Raw genomic sequence first — 19,444 nt, forward strand, 5'->3', positions numbered from 1 at the left:
CCTCAGTCTGTGCCAGTGCAGGGCATTACAGTACCCTCAGTCTGTGCCAGTGCAGGGCATTACAGTACCCTCAGTCTGTGCCAGTGCAGGGCATTACAGTACCCTCAGTCTGTGCCAGTGCAGCACAACACTCAATGATGCCCCAGCACTGCTTGCACGCACCGCCTGCCCACACACCACCTACAAAATACATATCAACATCCACAGGGATAGAATCCATTAATGGAAAAATGGTGTGTGGTACCAAAACATAACAAAGCAATGATAATCAGCCCCACTCCATTGTATAATTACGTACTACCCACTCCCATTTCCCGAATAGCTCACCGGCTAACACAGTTCTCCGGTTCCCTTCTTTCTGTTCCAGAGGGCGGGCCTACTCCAACCTCACCAAGGAGACACCAGTCACAAGGATCGTAGCTGTCAGTCAGCGATACCATAGAGAAGAACTCTGTAGTAAGGGCGCCGCCGGGAAATGGTTGAACAAGCGGCGGCCATATTTGGTATGGGCAAAGTGCAAAGTTGTGATTTCAATAGAGACACGATACACCCGCAATTCTTATTATGAATTTTACTTACACTTAACCAATATTATGGTGTGGATATCAAAGAGCAGATTATATGGTAGTGCAGCAATTGCGTGAGCAGCTCTCGGTGTATTACGATGTTAGGGTGTCTGGCTAGGGATGATGACGTTTTGCGAGGTGGGATCAGCTGTGTTGGAGGGTGTTTCCCCAAACGGTGCAGGGAGCCCGGAGACCGGAGCAGGTCAGAAAACCAAGAGATTTTATGGTGTGAGGTTTCCTTTTTACGTACACCCAATGGAAGCTGTGGCGTCACAGCTGCTAAGAACGCCTCAGAAGGATGCTGGGAGTTGTAGTCCAACCACAGCTAAAGGGCCATGGGTTGGGCACCCAGTCTTATTCCAAACTGATTTAATAGACCATCTGTGGATAGTATGGCACAGAGGTGGATAATGTAACACCCAATAGGTGTTAGGTCTACAGTTAAGTATAGGGGTGCTGGTGCTCACTACCTACTGTTAGGCATGGGAACACTGTGATTATAAGTTTCTCTTCATTGTCATGGTGATACATATGCCCTAACTTACAGCATCAAATCGGAAATATGTTTGAATAGTCTAATTACCCAGGAATGAGTAAAGCTGATTGGTTGCTATGGGTTACACAGGATTCCAACAGCTTTGTACAAGTGTAATACAATGCCATACAATGTCTGTTACCTGTAGTTATTAAACTAATCAGCCCTTGGGAAGAAAGTCCAGATACCACACAAGTGGGTACCTTTCTAGTCTATTCTTTCAAGCCAACAGTCCCAGCATTTGGAACGGCAGTAAGTAAAGAGGCGCTGTGGCTTCTCTTCACTTTGTCATCTGACAATTCACTATGCACTGCCATTTATTGGGGTAAAATATAACATTTAACAGCCAAATCGACCAATATCTGTAGAAAAAAGGTTCTGGTTGAGATTTTTGCTCCAGCAAACATGCAGCAAATATTGTATACAATTTTGTTTTGTACAATTTTATTGGTATATGTATGGCCAGCTTAATAGAATTTTAGGCACCTACCCCAGGGATTTTAATAATTTACCTGATACCCTAGCATGGTGCTCCTGTATTTTTGTATGAGCACCATACAAATCTGCTAATCTACTTAGTTCCTAAGGCTAATAGGGGCCACATAGGGGCTGATTTACTAATCCACGAACGGCCCGAAGGCGTCCGAATTCGTTTTTTTCATAATGATCTGTATTTTGCGATTTTTTCGGAAATTGTCGCAACTTTTTCGTAGCCATTACGACTGTTTCGCAAAATGTCGAGACTTTTTCGTAGCGCTACGACTTGCGTGAAAAGTCGCGACTTTTTCGCAGCTCTCGTGCCGAGTACGAAAGTTTTGGATTCATTCAAGCTTCAGTATGGTGACTTTTCTTGGGCCAGGTTGGAGCTGCAGGGTGCCATTGAGTCTTATGGGAGGCTTCCAAAATCATGCTAAGTCTGAAAGTTTCGCCCGCTGCTTATGAGCGCTCAATACGAAAAAGTCGCGACAAGATACGAGCAAATCGTAATGGTTACGAAAAAGTCGCGACAATTTATGAAAAAGTCGCAAAATGTTCGTTTTCCAATCGGAATTTTTCCAATTCGGATTCGTGGGTTAGTAAATCAGCCCCATAGCGTAGGTAGCATTGCGTTGACCTGGGGGCCATTGAGGAACGTTAATGCTTATGCCACACGGATGTATTCTCAGCAAGCCGAAAAACGCTTTTACATGTAAAGTTTTGGCACAGATTTCTTGGTCTTTCTAGGCCTAATATGTTATTAGTGCTACAGTTCAGTTTGTTTTGCATTCAAAAATAAATTTTTGTTTATTTGTCCATGAAAAAATATTTTATGTCATATATATTTGCAAGTGCATAATAAGAGAGAATGTATGTTTGCTAAGTGAAAATGCTGATTAAGCCAAGAATCGCTTTAATGACCCAGCAGGCAATATATGCAAAAATAAAAGGAATATTTTGGAAAGAAAAAAGTGTTAATTGCGTCTCTGCAGGATCTGCATTGTATGTGATTTGTTGTGAATGGACACAAAACCATATAAATGAATATTGCATTTCTTAAGTCACAGCAAAACCTTGTGTTGTGTGTCAGGGGCAGATATTAAAGGAACAGTAACACCAAAAAATGAAAGAGCTTTAAAGTAATAAAAATATAATGCACTGTTGCCCTGCACTGGTAAAACTGGTGTGTTTGCTACAGTAACACTACTATAATTTATATAATAAGCTGCTGTGTAGCCACGGGGGCAGCCATTCAAGCTGGAAAAAAGGAGAAAAGGCACAGGTTACATAGCAGATAACAGTTAACCTCTCTAGAATACAATAGTGTTTTATCTGTTATCTGCTATGTGCCTTTTCTCCTTTGAATGGCTGCCTCCATGGCTACATAGCAGCTTATTTATATAAATTATAGTAGACTTTCTGAAGTAAACAAACAACTTTTACCAGTGCAGGGCAGCAGCACATTATATTTTAGTTACTTTTATACACTTTCATTATTTGGAGTTACTGTTCCTTTAAGACCATAAGGGAAGCAATAGTTTTAAGTTGGCGTAGCAGGAATTGGTTCTTTGTGCCAGATTCAAATGGCAACTTGCTCTACTCATCTCTCCCTGCAACAAACAGACTTTCAGTGACACCAAAAGGTAAAGTGGCAAGTTGCCAACAAAGGGATATAGGCGGAAGAATGGGCGATATAAGAAGGATGAGATGAAGCAGAGTCAACTAAACAATTGTGGTGCTTTAATATATGAAATCCAGATCTTATAGGAAAGAACATACAGTAGTATATCTATCTGCTTGAGCTTCTTCAAAACCAGAAACATCATTTTCTGTGAGTTTACCACAAGGTAACTATTAATAAATTAAATAAGTAATTCACACATTCCTCATGTAAAAATGTTGACAGTTTGCCATTTCTTTTTTTTCATCTTTTAGGAATTTTCCCAGTCTAATGAAAGTCAGTATTAAATGGTGAGTGTTGTATGTATTGTTTAGCTATTTTTTTATTACATTCAAGGTAGAAAGTCTTTTGGAATTCTCGACTACATGCCTTAATAGATAAGGTACCTTTTATGCTCAGTAACAAGTACACAAGGGGCAATCTTATCAAATCTTTTTTACTGGAACAGGTAATAATAGTTCTCAAAATGCTGGGAGACACCATGAGGATCTTGCAACTGGCCATAGTGGGAAGAAAACTAGCAGCACTGGCAGATGTCACAGGTCATTTTAATTGCAGCTATCTTGCCTGGGAAAGGTAGTGTGGCATAGCCCAAGATAGTAAAGTCAATCAAAATAAGCAGATTAATGATGATCTAACCTGTTGTTAAGATGCTACATACTTAAATTCTGTTTAGATGTATAGTAAGATCAGTACTATTATCAGTACTATCCCTAAAAATAAATTGTTAATTTATCGTTAAGCTAACTTTTAGAATTTTCTAGACGGGCCTATTCTTAGCAACTTTGTTTAGCAGGTCTGAAGTTATTTTTTATGTATTGTTTATTATATTGTTTATTTTTTGTTTTAAATATATTAATCCTTATTCTGCCTCTTTCCAGCTTTCAAGTACGGGTCACTGAACCCAGTAGTCAAAAGGCAATTTCTCTGCAAGTCTGCAATGTTATTGTTACTCTGTAAAACTTATTTTTATACTCTGGCCCTCTACTAGGCATCTTCCAGTCTGTCATTTAAACCACTGCCTGGCCTGGTTGCTAGGGTCTAATTTATAGCTGCTATAATTTGAAACTGCTGTAGAAAATTACATTTACAGGTTTTCCGGATAAGGGATCTTTCCGTAATTTGGATCTCCATAACTTAAGTCTGTTAAAATTTTATTAAATATGGAATAAACCTAATAGGATTGTTTTGCATACAATAAGGATTAATTATATCTTAGTTTGGATCAAGTACAAGGTACTGTTTTATTATTACAGAGAAAAAGGTAATCATTTTAAAAATTAGAATTATTTGCTTATAATGGAGTCTATGGGAGTTGGCCTTTCTGTAATTCGGAACTTTCTGGATAACGGTTTTTTTTCCGGATAAGGGAACCCATACCTGTACAAAAAGTTAAATGTACAAAAAAAAAACACACACAAACAAGACCAGTGCCAATTTGGCTCAGAGTATTATTGTTTACATTATGCTAAACGTTTATTTTAAAGCCAAAGTACCCCTTTGACATATGCCGGAATGTTATACATGACAATAAAGGAGAACTAACCCCCAGCCTCCCTCAACTCGCCACTATTGGACTCCCTTCCTGCTACCTCTCCGCATGGTATATTCCATTCAAAAGTGTTCCTACACTTGTGAATCTGTCATAAACTTGCATTGGTGCACATGCGCCATCTTCTGCCAGTTTGGATCCTCTACATTTACTTAAATTACACAGAGCCTACAGAGCCTGCAGGACCATGCGCAGTTGAAGCTGCTCACTATTTACACGGAGCCTGCAGAAACATACGCAACTGAAGCTGCTCCTGGGCCTAGCTTCAGCTGGACAAGTTCCTGCAGACTCCATGTTGGCCAACTGTCAGAAAAGGTTCTGAACAGGCAGAAGATGGTGCCTGTAAACTTTTCTGTGCACCTCTGTATGTTTATTATTATCTGATCATTTGGGGGTTAAGTCCATTTTCTGGTTTGGATTTATGCAAATTATGTTTATTTCCAAGTGGGAACACTTTTATATGCAATTCTCGATAATAGGTCCTATACCTGGATTATTTTGCAGAAAATTGCAAAATTTTGTAGCATATTTCACACAAGAAATGAACACAATACTGGTGCTCCAGCTGTTGCTTTACAGGGGTTAGCAGAACCCTACTCCATCAGAGCTGATGTGGAGGGTACTAGGTGTAGTTCCACAACAGGTGACGCATGAGATCCTGCCTTGGATCTCGTGTGTTCTGCAAAAAAAATATTGATCATTTAGGTAGTTTTTAAAAAAATACTGATGGTTGTTTCCTAATGTTAGTTGTCCACCTTCTTTTTTCCTTGCTATTATAGTTTTATATAAGGTTCATCTTATGGTAATGATATTTTCTAAAGCAGGATGGGATTTATTATTTGAAATGCTGGGGTTCTCCAAAAAAAGTGTTTGTCCAGTTAAATTTAAAAAAATGTAAACGTTAAATAAACCCAATAGAAATGCTTTCCAATCAATATGAATTCATGCACCTAAGTTAGGACCAAGTACAAGGTACCAGTGATGTGCAGGTCTGCCTGTTCCCACTAGTTGGGTATTCGGGCCAGCATCACACATCTTTGTGAATGGGCAGCTTCAAAGCAAACACCTCCTTCTGCCCACCCCTCCTGCCTTACTATACTATACCTTACTATATAATATAGATACAGGAGGCTCTCTACGTCAGGTCCAGTGCAGGCCAACTTTATGTCAACCACACATGACTACAAGGACCTTTTTATTATTGCGGAGAAAAAAAAAGACAGAATTAGTTAGCTCTTATACATCACCTGCCAAAGAGAACACAGACCAATGACTTATTAGAGCTTATTGTAAATTTAAAGAACTACTCCCAACATCTGAATGTTTTATTTTTCGGATGTAGGACTTGAAATGTCATTTCTATTTTTAGATTTACTTATCTATGCACACTAAAATTAATGGAAAGCTTTCCTTACTTTTCCTTAAAAAGGTGTATAAAGATTGTTTCACACGCACATATATGGATTATTATGTCTATATAGATATTAAATCTTTTTTTCTTTGTATTTTAGGAACTGTGAGGGACTCATGAAATATCTTCGCATTAATAAGTCAAATCAATGTCTTGTTTGGTAAGTCTATTTCTGAATTTCATTTACTACTTTTTGTAAAATGTACTTTCCATTTTTTGCAAAAACTGGCCTCAAACATCAGCATAGCATAGATTTATAAAAAATTCTCAACTTTGTACAGGCCACGGAAGGCTTTTGATAGCATTTCAAATATTGGTATGAGGTACATTATCATTTATAATCTACAATGCCCTAATGATAGTTGTTTGTCCTGTTGTGGGCTCTCCCACACACATACATACATATATATGTGTGTAATAAAAGGCAGGTTAATCTTTCAACCTACATGACTGGAAGTGGGAATTGTTGTGAAACCTTTGTTGTCACCTGTATGTTTCAGCCAACACCTAGCTGAATAAGTTGAATGGAACCATTGTGATTGGATTTCTGTGACTGTACTAAGGGTTTAAATGCTGGGGAATTCCCTACCACTCATTTGAACTGAAAAAGCCACTTGGATGAGTGGTGATATTTTTTCAAGAAAAGTCCTGTTGTCCAGCGCTACACATTAGAACTGCTTTCAGATAAGCTATAGTTTCTCTTACTCCCATGTAACTGGAGTCGCAAGCTGGACTTCTTACAATTGAGTGCTATTCTTGTATCTACTGGGAGCTGTTATCTTACTACCTTCCCATTGTTCTGCTGGTCAGGGGCTGGGGGGGAAAGGGAGGGGGGTGATATCACTCCAACTTGCAGTGCTGCAGTAAAGTATGACTGAAGTTTATCAGAACACAAGTCACATGGCTGTGGTACCCTGGCAAATGAAGAATATGGCTTCGCTACAAAATTCAATTAAAAACAAATTTCAATGCAGGATTCTGCTAGAGAAGCTCTATTAAAAATGTTTTCGTTTTTAAAGACATGTGAGTGCTGTATGTTTTGATACTTTATTAATATATGTATATAGATGTAGATACTCTTTCTTTAAGTTAAATGAAGGGTAAAACGTAAAGTGGGAAATGTTTTAAAGTTTGTAAGTGGGAAAAATGTACACAAATAAAAATAGGTATTTCACAATGTAATATTCTTCATTTGATATAATTTCACACGGCTGTTTTTTACAGGCATAGCCAGTCAATAAATAATAATTGATGCTAATGTTATTAATTGGGAAAGAACATGACTGTTATATGGTGGCATATATGAAGCAACCTTAAAAAGGCAGGAACCAAATTCAGAATATTACAGCCTCATTTATTGTTTTTTCTGATGGGTATGGGATCCATTATATGGAAACTCATTATCGAGAAGGTTCCAAATTAAGGGAAGGCCATTTTAATCAAATAATCCAAAACTTTAAAAATTATTTCCTTTTTTTCTGAAATAATAATATTAAAGTACCTTGTACTTAGATTTGATAAATCCATATTGAAAGCCGAACAGTCCTGTTGGGTTTAATTAATGTATTACTGATTTCGGAAGGACCCCTTATGCAGAAAACCCCAGGTCCCAAGCATTCTGGATAACAGGTCCTATACCTGTAGTATATTTAGGGCAGCTTACAGTCACATCATAGTAATCATGTTTAATGTAGCATTATGTAATTATGCTACATAAAATCATGCTACCTTTATGCAGTTTTAAAAATCATCTGAAATTGCAGAGGGATTTATTTTTGAGCAATTACCATGGACCTACGCATGTTTGTTTTTTATGCGGCAACTGAAAGGAACATGAAGAGGCAGGTATTGTCTGGCACTTCTTCGACTATGGGAGTGGAGATATTGTGCGAATGATCACCAGCATGAGGTTTATTGATAGGCAATATTTACCCTTTGGGCACCTCTGCTTTGAATAAGTAACTCATTTCATGTCTTGGAATACACAGATTAATTGTTATTGTTATAAGTTTTGGACTGTATACAATGAATGATTTTGCTCTTCTAGGATTGCTTTTGCCTGAGACGGACTCCTGTGAAATCAATAAGCCAGGATAAAGAGTCAAACTCCAGCATTTCCACACACTGGGTGAGGATATTGTCTCGTTCTTGTTTTTTCTTCATTTATATGCAGGCTCTTTGGGGGGTTAAATTAAGTTAGGTAAAATATGTCTGGTCGGCCAGTTTAACCCTGTAGGCAGTAATATAGCTAATTCATGCTTTACATGTAATGTCATACTCTGTTTCCCAACCTGGCATCAAAGTAAAAATAATGTCTGTTTTAAATATTTTTTATGTCATAAGGTATCCATTAGTCAGGCTCAGAATTAAACAACCACCTTCATAATTTCCTCCACCCTTTGATTTCATAATGGGTTGCCTAGCTGTGTTTTTTCTAACTTTTGTTACTGTTTTGTTCATTTCTAGTTAGTTACAGTGGAGCCCTCATGTTATAGTGCCAGGGCCTGAATATCTGCTATCAGTACCCACTGCTTCTCACTGCATATAATGTGCTGGTTTTGTAAATACAGACTGCATTTGACTGTATATAATGTGCCTGGGATGTCAGTACCCTCTGCCTTTCTCACTATAAAACTAACTAAAACACATTTAAGCTAATGCATCACAAACACAAATAGATGAAAAACCCCTCACAGAAGTGCATGTATAAATACTTTTACATCTTATGCACACTTTTGCACAGTTTCCCTGGTAAGTCAGTGGGAACCGCAAGAGATAGTTGAGGGGTTCATTTTTTATGCCAGCAGCGAATCCACATTCTCAAATTAAGTCTCACATTAGCTTTAAGTCAGGCTATGTATGTTCCATGTTAAGCCTCCCCATACAAAAAGTCACCCTCCGCCTATGGACAAACAGATGAATTCCAAAGTCGTTATTTAGTTCTGAAGCTTAAAGTACACAATGTGACAGAGGATTTCTAAACACCATACATGCTGGTGCGTTGTCAATTAACAGTGATATTTTATCACCAGGTAGGGGATCTGCCTCATTGTTGGATTCCTCCTACCCCAGGAGGGCATGAAATGCCAGTATGTACCTGCGAAGTCTCCAGCTATGAACTCCAAACAGAACTTGGTATAATGCTTTTTCATCCTTTTCATGCATTTTTGTTTTCATAAAAATGTAAAGCAAATTTAAACTATAGTACCCTTATAGTTTGATATGTCATACTTAATGGGAATATCATTACATGTTGAGTCCTAAAAATATGTCCAGGTACGGGATCCATTATTTGGAAACCCGTTATCCAGAAAGTTTTGAATTATGAGAAGGCCATCTCACATAGACTCAATTTTAATCAAATAATTCACATTTTTAAAAGTGATTTACTTTTTCTCTGTAATAATATAATAGTACACTGTAATTGATCCCAACTAAGATATAATAAATCTTTATTGAAGGCAAAACAATCCTATTGGGTTTATTTAATGTTTAAATTATTTTCTTGTGGACATAAGATCCTATACCTGTATTAAAAAAATATAAAAGCCATAATGTTAAACACAACCACAGGTAGCAGCTTACAGGCTGTCTTAGGGCTCTGGTACACATCCCACCGGCGAAAATGTAAATTGCGCCGCCGCGTATGCCATCCCACCGGCGATTTACATTCTCGCCGGTGGGATGTCATATCAGGGAGATTAGTCGCCCGCAACAAGGGAGATTTGTCGCGACTCATCATTAATAATCCAGGGTAGCTTGACATTTTAAGAATTTAGCAAACATTTCTGAAGTGGGAAAAATCCATATCTTATCCTTGACAGTTTTTTAATCTTTGTGACTGGTTATTGATCCAGTGCTGCTTCGATAATTCATTTGTAGGAAAAGGATTCTGCAATTTAACTACAGTTTACCTTGCTCGACACACTCCAACAGGAACACTTGTCACTGTACGTGTCACAGATTTAGACAACTGTACAGATGAACATTTGAAGATATTACAGGTATTTATTGTATAGAATTAAACCATGGATTGTGTGTAACTAAGCAGTCTGGATAATCTCAAGATTTGCATTCTTACCCTTAGATTTGTTCCTCTGTAGCAACCACATAAGTATTTTTCCTTAGCAACCCCATATGTAGCTAAAGGAGAACAGAAGGTATAATGGCTGGGGGTGCACCCCCAGTGTTTATAATTGCTTACCTCATACCTTAGGTCGGTGCTCACCTTTAATAAAAACTGCATTAGCCCTGTCCATCTTCACCATCTTCTTCAGCTTCCTCCATCTTGTCTTTGTTTCAGTCTGGGCAGTTTATGCACAGTAGACTGAAAGCTGAGTTTAAACACAAAAAATTAGCTTTTTCACTCTTCTGCACACACAACTGTCTGGGCCCAAAGAAAAGAAGACAGAAGAGAAGATTGCAGTGAATGAGCTTTTACAGAAATACCCCAGGCCAGAGCAGTTTTCTCATAACGGAAGCACCGACCCAGGGTATCACAAATAAGCGATTATAATCATTAGGGGTGCCTAGTGATTATACCTTTAGTTCTCCTTTACAATAATAATTTACAGTGTTCTTCATTTTTTTCTTCAGAATGAGGTGGTTATGTCATCATTTTTTCGGCATCCCAATATCATGGTTTCTTGGAAAATTTTCACCACAGGGGCTTTGCTTTGGATTGTCAGTCCTTTCATGGCTTACGGTAAGTAGCTGAACCAATGTGGAATTATGCTCCCTGTTAGTTAAAGGTCTAACTTCCTGAGTACCCATCATTCTTTGTATTAATGTAATGTAAAAAAACATCAGTCAAAGCACAAAAGCACATGCAAAAAAAAAATTATCCAACATTAAGTTTTAGGGACCTTTTGATCATTATTACTTGTATGGGCAGTCAGAACACCCATAACCAGCTCTGGACTACCTTCCATTGTAGTCAACAGTTGTATATGTCCTCTGTAACAAATAAAAGAATGCAAGCGAATAATGTTTAACCTTTTACTCCAAGGTTCAGCTAGTAGCCTCCTAAAGAACTATTACCCAGATGGAATGAATGAAGCTCTAATAGGAAGCATATTGTATGGAGCATTAAAAGCACTTCATTATCTGCACCAAAATAGTTATATCCACAGGTAAGTAAATCAGAAAAAAGTTGCTTGGAAAGATTGGATCACAATTTCTTGAGAAAGAAATCTCTTTTTTTGCTGATATTGCTGGAATTGTAGCAGGATCATTGTTAAGAAAGTCATGATCTAATGGGGGGTATTTAACACTTAATTGTCTGCAATGTGGGGTGTCAATCCAGTAATTCTGAAAAAGGACAGAATCTAGGAAACTTTTCAGTAAGTGGGACAAAAATAACTGGTCCTGCAAAATCCTTTTACAGACTTTCATACTTTTAGCAGTGAGAAGTAGTAGTTGGAAGGCAGAGAACATGTGCCAAAAAACAGGAAATGAGTGTGTGGGAGGAAGAGAGGACACTGGAAGAATGTGTGGGAGAGAGCATGGAGATGCTTGGAGAAGGGAGAAAAACATTGGATTTTGTTTAGTGGGGTGGGGGAGACTTACATTACTGCTGGGACAAAAGGAAACTGGGGACATTTTGGCATTTGTCGTTTAACTTTGCTATGAAAGAATAACCTGTACAAAAATACTTAATTTTAGTTTACTACTTAAAGCGAATTGGTTGCTTTAGAAACTTCAAAAACCTCACTGTGTTCAGCAAGTTAAACATGCATAAAATTCATCTTAGAATCTTTGTTTTCTTTCTTTGGTAAGAAATGTGAAGGCGAGCCATATCCTTATATCAGAAGAGGGTCTTGTAACTCTTTCTGGCCTAAGTCATTTGTACTGTATGGTGAAAAATGGAGAGAAAGCAAAGGTGGCATATGATTTCCCAAATTTCAGCACTGCAATGCTTCCTTGGTTTAGTCCTGAACTGCTAAGGCAGGTAAGTCAGCATAAAGTTAAACCCAGACAGGATTAGCTATGTGAAACTCATACTTTAATTGTCAAATTCCGTTCCTTAGGACCTCTATGGATACAATGTGAAGTCGGACATCTACAGTATTGGCATCACTGCCTGTGAATTAGCCACTGGGCGTGTACCATTTATGGACATGCACCGGACACAGGTATTACTCATCTCTGCTCTAAATATACTAGTCGTCATGTCTAGTTTTCAAAGCTCTCATTGAAATCTGCTATACGACTATAACTGAGAAATTGTTTGTAAGGATTTACTAAGGGCTCATTTGCTCTAGACTTGATTTTAGTGTCCGTAGTGTAATGTGCAAATGCTAAGATTAGTACTGTCCAAACAGGCCCAGGCTGGAATTCAAAATAGGCCCTTACAGTTTAAGGTTATAGAGGTCCAAACAGGAGCCCACCAGCCCACTAAATAGTGACTGTCTATGGCATCTTACATCAGCCCCTCTGGCATTTGCCAGAATCTACAGATTTCTAGTCTGAGCCTGGTCGCACAGGCTTCTATTTACAGTGAATTTTATTTCTTTTTTTATTTTTATTTAGTGAATTTGTTTTTGACTCCTGAGTGTGTGGCCCTGCATGTCCAGCTGTACCAAGCTTCAGCATACTGACAGGATTACATATATAGAACATCTGACTGCATTTCCAGTGACTTTTTAGCAAACTAACCTTTTTGTCACAAACTGACTTGAAATTGACCACAAATTATATTGACTGCAGTGTCCCCAAAGACAGTAGTCTGAACAATCTCTGTATGGACAAATACACTAATAACTTGACAAGTTACTTGTTTAAGCAGCTTTCATTTTTTTGTATTCTGTGGCTGAAGATTAGATACAAAATAGATTTTCATGGGATCTGAGGGAATATTGTGAGACAAGTAAAGGACAAGTAAACCCTACATTTTCCTACCATTTTTATAAAAGTTGGACACATTTCCCCTACCCGAACAATATCATTTGTATTGCATATATCCCCTCCATTCACCAGCACCATCACATTTTTCTAAAACAAATTGCAGCTTTTACCAGGCAGTTATTTTCACACAATTTCATCTGAAAACAGCACGTGTGCTGTAAAGTTCATGCAATAAAGAATGCAGGCTTACACAGGCAGAATTAATTTAATAAAAAGTTCTGCTTGGATTGAGCACTGTAATGGTTAAGCTGAGCTCAGGAGAGGAGGTTAGGAGAAAATACATGTCTCTGCACAGCAAGAGCAAAGTTTCTATGGAAACCAGCATTGCCATCTCTTCATTGGCTGCTAGACTATTAAGTAACCTGAGTTAAGAAGAACTGAGCATGCTCAGTTAGCCAGCAACAAAAGCAAATTTTTAAGGGAGGGGGCTTAGTGAGTTAGAGGAGGAGAAGGAATCCTAAGTGGGGAAGCTGCAGCCTTACTATTAACAGTTTAATAACTGGAGTGGCAGGTATTCAAAGATTTGTGGGGGGTTGCATGTCCTTTAATACTTTTCACTTTCAGATACTGTCAGATTTACAAACACGTACTGTACATTTAAAGATCAATATTTTTAAGAAAATGGAATCCAGATGAAAATATTGGTTTGTTGTTGTAAAGTGTTTGTGTAAGATACTCACAAGAATTTTTTTTATAATCTCAGTCTATGGGGATCGCTCTCTTGGAAGAGAAAATATTCTAATTTGTTTGGCCGTTGAAGACATTTTTTGCAAAAAATTGTAATTTGCTGAAAAAGCATTTTACTTTTCCCCAAGGAACATGGATTTTCCTAAATGTTAGTACAGGTATGGGATCTGTTATTTGTAAACTCGCTATCCCGAAAGCTCCGAATTATGTAAAGGCCGTCTCCCATAGACTCCATTTTAATGAAATAATTCATTTTTAAAATTGATTTCCTTTTTCTCTGTAATAATAAAACAGTACCTTGTACTTGATCCCAACTAAGATATAATTAAGCACAAATAAGCAAAAAGCTATTTTATTTTGGGGCCCTCGTCAGACTAGAAAGTCTCATAAGGAGGCAGACGTATGTTACACTGTAATATAATATTATTTGATCATGGAAGGCTGTAGACAGGCAGACATAATACAGATTATTAACATCTACATTTCATTTGAATACAGTCTGCAGTAATGTCTGATTCTGCTTTACATTTGTGTATTCCAAGATGCTGCTACAAAAACTGAAAGGTCTACCCCACAGCCCACTGTATAGCACCACTTTTTCCTGTGAAAGTTCACCAATAAAGAATTCAAGGTCGGGAATGGATTCAGGAATTGGGGAAAGTGTTGTTGCCGCAAGTATGACACAAACAATGACCAGCGAAAGGCTGCGAACCCCATCCCCCAAAACATTTTCATCTGATCTGCAAAACTTAGTAGAACTTTGTCTCCAACAGGATCCTGAGAAGAGGTATGTAAGATTAACAGACAGATTTTGGGGTTTGTAATTCTTCTTGGATAAAGCCATGCAGGGATTGTTTAGCATCGTAAACATTCAGTGTGAAATTTCTCCATAACAAGTCAGTGTTAAAATACCTTCATTGTTTTTACCTGTGCCATGGTATTTCTTGATTAAAAAAATTCTTGAATGAACCATAGTTGGGATACCAACCTACACATTTCCTAGGAAGCTGCATGTTACCTTATACCTGATATGCTTAGGGCAGTGATCCGGAACCAGTGGCTCGGGGGCAACATGTTGCTCACCAACCCCTTGGATGTTGCTCTCAGTGCCCCCAAACCAGGTAGTTATTTTTGAATTCCTGACTTGGTGGCAAGTTTTGGTTGAATAAAAACAAGATTTACTACCAAATAAAGGCCCCTGTAAGCTGATAGTGTGCATAGAGACTGCCTAATAGCCAATCTTAGCCCTTATTTGGCACCTCCGTGAACTTGTATGATGCTTCTGTTGCTCTCCAAGTCTTTTTACATTTGACTGTGACTCACGAGTGTGAAAGGTTTCCCCAACCCCTGGCTTAAGGGATTCATATCATTTATTGCCAGGAAACACATACAATCTCCTTTCCTTGGACAGCTCCATTTCAGTACCAATTGAGTAATTCCCACGTGTTCCCATTGTAAGGACACCCCCTACACTTTAAAGGTGAATTCAAGCTAAAAACAATCCCACCCACTTTTTTGATCCTTCTGCCTTTGGGAGCAAGGCTTTTCTTTTTATATCCGGAAAACCTTTAGGCCTACTAACAAGGCGTCTTGGGGCCTGGAGTTGTGTTTATTTATCATGCAAGCCTTATTTACTTTCAGTCCTCAGTGCTTTATCTTGGTCAGGTAGGGCACTATTGTGCTGGTATCATTTGTTCATCCTTGATCCATGTGCTTTTACTAAGAGTCAAGTGGCAAGCTTTTTTCCAAGGTTTAGGTAAAAAAAAGTTTAGCTCTGATGCTTTTTTAATAAGCAAGTCTGCATGTTCTTGGTTATGATCTGGAGTGGTTCTGGGCTTCGAGTATTGGCGTGTATACAGTATACAACCCTTGCTTATGAGCTATAGAGCTGTGGTATTGATTGATGAAAGCAACATCCAAGCTAAATATATAGATTACACACTGCAGTTTTTCTGGGACCTAGTGTACAATATTTGTTTGAGGCAGCAAACAAACTAAGTGTATGGATTACTCACTGCTGTGGTGACCAGGGAAAATCACAATAAGTACAATTTACCCTTTGATTCAGGTAAGCCTTGCTGTGCCCAATCTGTCACCCACAGGCCCGGATTTGTGGCGAGGCCACAAAGACCCGGGCCTAGGGCAGCACAAGCATAGGGGCGGCATGCCGCCCCGCCGCAGGCAAATTTTAACATTTTGCTCCCATACGGAGCAATGGGGAACTCTCCCCACTGGGAGATTCAACTTTGGCGCTTGCGCATGCGCGCTCGGCGGGCGGGGGAAGGGGGGTTCACGCATGCGTATTGGCGGGGGGGGATAGGGGGCGCCAAATGGGGTGGCCTCGGGGCGTCCCCACTACAAATCCGGCGCTGGTCACCCAGGGGCAGAAGGAAACACTGAACCACAGCACAGTGAGAAAGACACATAAATATGAGAAACTGGTCTGTATTCAACTTTCTGTGATAAAATATTTTTTTTTATTTGCACTTTATGGCAGGCCTTCAGCTGGAAATTTGTTGTCTCATGCATTCTTTAAACAGGTATGTTTAATGCACAGTGAGAGGGGTTTTGGGGGAATTTGATTCCACATATTACCTATTACTTAAAGGCAGTCTGTCTTGGTGGGGGTTTCTTTACTTTATGTTACTTTATGTTTTCTTGTGACCCACTAACACTGCATGTGCTCTGGATATCCATGAAGCAGTGTGGCTGGGTAGGTAAGTAGTTTATCACAGATCTATCTATGCTACAGAGCTATCTATTCCTGCTCCTGTATGGGTATCCATAACAAATACAGTGTTAAGGTCCTCATACACGGGCCGATTCTAGCTGCCAATATCGGTCCTTTAGACCGATTTGGCAGCTAATTGGCCCATGTATGGGCACTACTGACGGGACTGCCGACCGATATCTGGCCTGAAATCGGGCAGATCTCAATCGGGCAGGTTTAAAAATCTAGTCAGATCGGGGACGGCATTGGCTCGTTGATGCGGTCCCCGAACCGACTTTGCCTATACTCATCGTTATAATTGGATCGTTTGGCCTGGATTCTCCCGATATCGGGAGAAGATCCGCTCGCTTGGCGACATCGCCAAGCCAGTGGATCTTAAGGTGTATGGGGACCTTTAGTTGTAGATAAGTAGACAAAATAGCATCTATATTTCATCCAAATACAGTTGCCCATAGCGTCTCAATTGGCATTATGATTCCGTGTTCCACAATTCTGCTAAAAAACTAAAATGTCAACTACACATTCCTCCTGGAATGGGGGGGGCGTGGAGCTGATGAATTATAATAATATTAATAAGCAATTCTCCTAAAATTGATTTATTAAATAATTAAGAACAGAGCATTACAGATCTCATTCTAGTAAAATGCTACGGAGTCACCATATAAAAGAACAGAGTTTATTTCATGGAGTCATAGAGGAAACAAATGTTGTTGCCCACAGTCCTTTTATTGCACTGGCCCATTTGGCATATCTTAATTTGCCTCAGTGCCACACTTTTCTTGGGTAACTTGAGGAGCATTACAGAATAATGTTGTTGGAAAACAATTTGGTAATCATATAATCTCACAGAAATAATGATCATTCCCCATTTTATAGGTGAGCCTATGGTGTTAACATTGATCTAAATGCGTTTTGTATTTTCTTTAAAGATAAGAGAACAGACACATGGATCCATCCTTTCATTACTGCCGTCTTTGGCACGCCATAGGAGGCAGTGCTCTGCTGTGCCATGTCTCACAAACTTGAATAAGTTGTGGTACACAAATCAAGACAAAGAATGGACATTTGATTAATAATTTGCTTACTATTATAAGGATTTTCTCTTTATATTTTATTTAGCCATGTGTATCAAAACTGCAAACTGTGACCAGCTTGGAACCTGGAACTTTAAAATGCGTGTATATGTGTGTGTGTGTGTGTATATATATATATATATATATATATATATATATATATATATATATATATATATATAGCAATTTTTGTGCATAACAAAGGCATACTGTGAACATTTAGATATTGCACTTGTAACCTGTAGAGAAATCAGAGTTGTCCTAATGCACACATTTTATCCTCTTGCATAGTTGCTATTCCTATGTCTCAACATTTATCAACACTGGGCGTAACCACATCTTTCATCTGCCTCTAATAAATATACCCCTCTCTGTTTATCTACACAAGGAAAAGACACTTACATCATGCACCTACTGCCTGCCATTGCTTTTAATAGGTCCATGCTGGAGGTGTCCCCTTGTGGATACTAGGCAGCAGGACAATAGCACAGTGCAGCCAATCACTTAGGGGCCCATTCATTAAACGACAATTTTTTTGAGAAAAAATTGTATTTTTTCTAGCTTATAGAACTTTTCGTAAAGTCCACGATAATTTCATAAAAATTCCACAACTTTTTCTGGGTTTTCGTTAACTTCCATGAAAAAGCCATATTTTTCACAAAGACTGCAACCATTTCGGAATTCTTTCAAGCTTTGGTGTTGTTACTATCATTTGGCCATTTGGGTCTGTAGAGTGCCATTGAGTCCTATGGAAGGATTCCAAAAGCATACATTGAAGGTTTCAAAGCCAGAAAGGTTTTCAAGCCGTTTACGAACATTCGGATCCGAAAAATTTGTGACTTTCATAACGCAACCACAATATTTTCATACGACTGAATTGTGGTTTAATGAATGGGTCTCTTAGTATTGTTCATTATTGAGCAATAGGCCAGTGCAGCCAATCACATGCAGTTTTCATAGAACATCAGGAATGATGTCTCTGGGCATTTCATATAGCCTTTGGTGCCACAACAATGACTTAATAGGTTATAGCCTTCAGACATCTTCAACAGCATTACCCCCCTGGCCTCATCTCCAGAAATAGGCGGGCAGTTGCAAATATACACAAGGTTACTGGACTGCACATGGGCTTCACTTAGAAGAGAAGAAGTGTTAAGCTCCATAAGCTATTGATTAGAAAGTGGGGAGGGAATTGTATGTTTAGTTACATAGGAAACATTCCAGTATCCCTACATCTCTATACAATTACAGTCTATTTTGTAATAGTGATCTTTTTTTTTCACGATTTGCATTTTTTGCATAAAAATATGATTTTGTCGTGGAGAAAAACACTATTTTGTTTGCCATTTATTATGCAATCTAAAAGCTGTCAAGATCATGTAGGAGTCAATGGCAAGCATCTTTTTTAAAACTGGAAGATCTTTTCTTGCTTTGTGGTTTTAGTGTTTTTTTTATGCTTTCATTTGGGCAACAATTTGAAAAATGTTTGTGGATTTTATATGTCTCTTTTCTTCATGCTTTTTATTTAGCGCTGTGACATACGGTAAGATTAGTCGCGCCACAACAAATCTCCGTTGTCGCGGGCAACTAATCTCCCTGCAATGCCATCCCACCGGCTAGAATGTAAATCACCGGTGAGATGGCATACACGGCGCCACAATTTGCCGAAGTTGCCTTGAGAGGAAACTTTGGCGAGTTCGGCAAATCGCGGCGCCTCGTATGCCATCCCACCGGTGATTTACATTTTAGCCGGTGGGATGGGATTGCGGGAAGATTAGTCGCCCGCGACAATGGAGATTTGTTGTGGCGCGACTAATCTCCCTGT

General features: G+C 38.8%; 2 protein-coding genes across 10 annotated transcripts in view; one reads left to right on the forward strand and one right to left on the reverse strand.

The window, feature by feature from the left end:
- The window catches only part of trak2 (trafficking protein, kinesin binding 2), a 30,881-nt gene extending 30,141 nt beyond the window's left edge, over positions 1–740 (reverse strand). The window contains exon 1 of one of the 4 annotated variants that reach the window (XM_002936536.4): positions 580–740. The gene's annotated coding sequence lies outside the window, so the exon portion shown is untranslated. Of the gene's footprint in view, positions 1–327; positions 428–579 lie in introns of those variants that run through there. The other 3 variants (XM_012971167.3, XM_004917779.4, XM_004917780.4) reach the window with 3 other exon arrangements.
- On the forward strand, positions 419–17,730 carry stradb (STE20-related kinase adaptor beta). Of its 6 annotated transcripts, none has more exons than XM_031893719.1 (14): positions 692–768; positions 3,202–3,425; positions 3,514–3,549; positions 6,323–6,382; positions 8,270–8,350; positions 9,255–9,357; positions 10,105–10,226; positions 10,819–10,927; positions 11,231–11,354; positions 12,001–12,172; positions 12,252–12,356; positions 14,358–14,602; positions 16,313–16,355; positions 17,476–17,730. In XM_031893719.1, exons 4-14 carry the CDS (start codon positions 6,371–6,373, stop codon positions 17,617–17,619), a joined length of 1,260 nt encoding a protein of 419 aa, XP_031749579.1. In that variant the 5' UTR covers positions 692–768; positions 3,202–3,425; positions 3,514–3,549; positions 6,323–6,370; the 3' UTR covers positions 17,620–17,730. The 6 variants fall into 6 exon arrangements, with proteins under 6 accessions (XP_031749581.1, XP_031749579.1, XP_017953011.1 ...); XM_018097522.2 differs by having other exon boundaries at positions 3,202–3,409; XM_031893721.1 differs by lacking the exons at positions 692–768; positions 3,202–3,425 and adding an exon at positions 419–503.
- The last annotated feature ends 1,714 nt before the right edge of the window (positions 17,731–19,444 follow it).

The sequence above is a fragment of the Xenopus tropicalis genome, chromosome 9 (genome assembly GCF_000004195.4).
Source record: "Xenopus tropicalis strain Nigerian chromosome 9, UCB_Xtro_10.0, whole genome shotgun sequence".
NCBI lineage: Eukaryota > Metazoa > Chordata > Amphibia > Anura > Pipidae > Xenopus > Xenopus tropicalis.